This window comes from Marmota marmota, unplaced genomic scaffold, assembly GCF_001458135.2.
Source record: "Marmota marmota marmota unplaced genomic scaffold, marMar, whole genome shotgun sequence".
Taxonomy (NCBI): domain Eukaryota; kingdom Metazoa; phylum Chordata; class Mammalia; order Rodentia; family Sciuridae; genus Marmota; species Marmota marmota.
The window spans coordinates 43921216-43922276 of NW_025999900.1; the positions used below are offsets into that span (position 1 = coordinate 43921216).

The 1061-nt window shown below is 69.3% G+C and overlaps 1 protein-coding gene across 1 annotated transcript in view; it reads right to left on the reverse strand.

Annotated features, from left to right (window-relative positions):
• Positions 1-1061, reverse strand: part of Irf2bpl (interferon regulatory factor 2 binding protein like) — a 3760-nt gene that overhangs the window by 1888 nt on the left and 811 nt on the right. The window contains 2 exon segments of the mRNA XM_015488336.2: positions 7-979; positions 982-1059. Of these exon segments, the coding sequence (XP_015343822.1) occupies positions 7-979; positions 982-1059 (1051 nt within the window).

Below are 1061 nucleotides of genomic sequence, written 5' to 3' on the forward strand. Positions count from 1 at the left end.
CCCGGCCCGAGGGCGCGGCGGGCGGCAAGGCCCCAGTCCCTGGAGGTGCGCTGGGGGCGCGGCTGAGACTCACCAGCGCCGTGGGCAGCATGGGGCAGCTGGCGTCCAGGTAGGGCTGGGGCAGCATGTCCGCGCCGGGCACGCCCTCCTTAAAGAAGCGCACGGCTTCGGGCAGCAGGTCCCCAAGCAGGCGCCAGTCCCCGGAGCCGTGCTTCTTCTCGTACTCCAGGTACTTGAAGCCGGAGGAGAGGCCCCGGCCGAAGTCCTTCATGCAGTCCTGGTACATCTGTTTGGCCACACCGGACGCGCTGGAGTACACGTTGCCCGAGCCCGTAGGATATTCAATGAACAGCTTCAGCTCGTAGTCCATGCCGGGCTTGGAGACAGCGTCGAAAGCGAAGACGCGGCCCAGCAGCGAGTGGTCCTTCTTGAAACGCACCTCGTAGGGCGTGCAGCCCGCCAGCGTGAGCAGCGTGTCGCGGACCATCTTGGGCTTGTTGGCCCACTCCTCGGCGCGGTTGCGCAGGCTCTCGCTTAGCTCGGCCAGGGCCTCGGCGTTTCTCTGCTTCTCCTTCAGCTCGCGCTCCTGGTCGGTACTCGACACTGAGCCGGGCCTCTTGCCACCAGCACCCACGCCCACCTCCGCCACCGACGACGAGGTTGAAGACGACGCGGTAGACGCCGCGGCCGAAACGCCCGGAGTGCCCCCAAGACAGGCTGGGCCTCCGGGAGCCCCTGGCGGTGCTGGCGTCGGGGGTCCGCGGCTTCCCAGCCCGTGGGGCGGGGGCGGGGGCAGCACCGCGGCGCTGGCTGGGCCGTTAAGCAGCGTCTGTGGCAGCAAGTTGGGAGGCACCGCGAGTTGGGGGCCCCCGCCACCCCCCGGGTTGGGCAGCCCAGTCACTAGCCCACCATGTGTTCCACGCCGAGAGGCCACCGACGCTGCAGAGGAAGAGGAGTTGGGGCTCTGTCGGGTTTCAGGCTCCCGGGGGGCCCCTCCTCTGCATGCTGGGCTTTGGGCAAGCCGTTTGGGCCCCCAAGGCCATTGGGCAACCGGCGCGGTG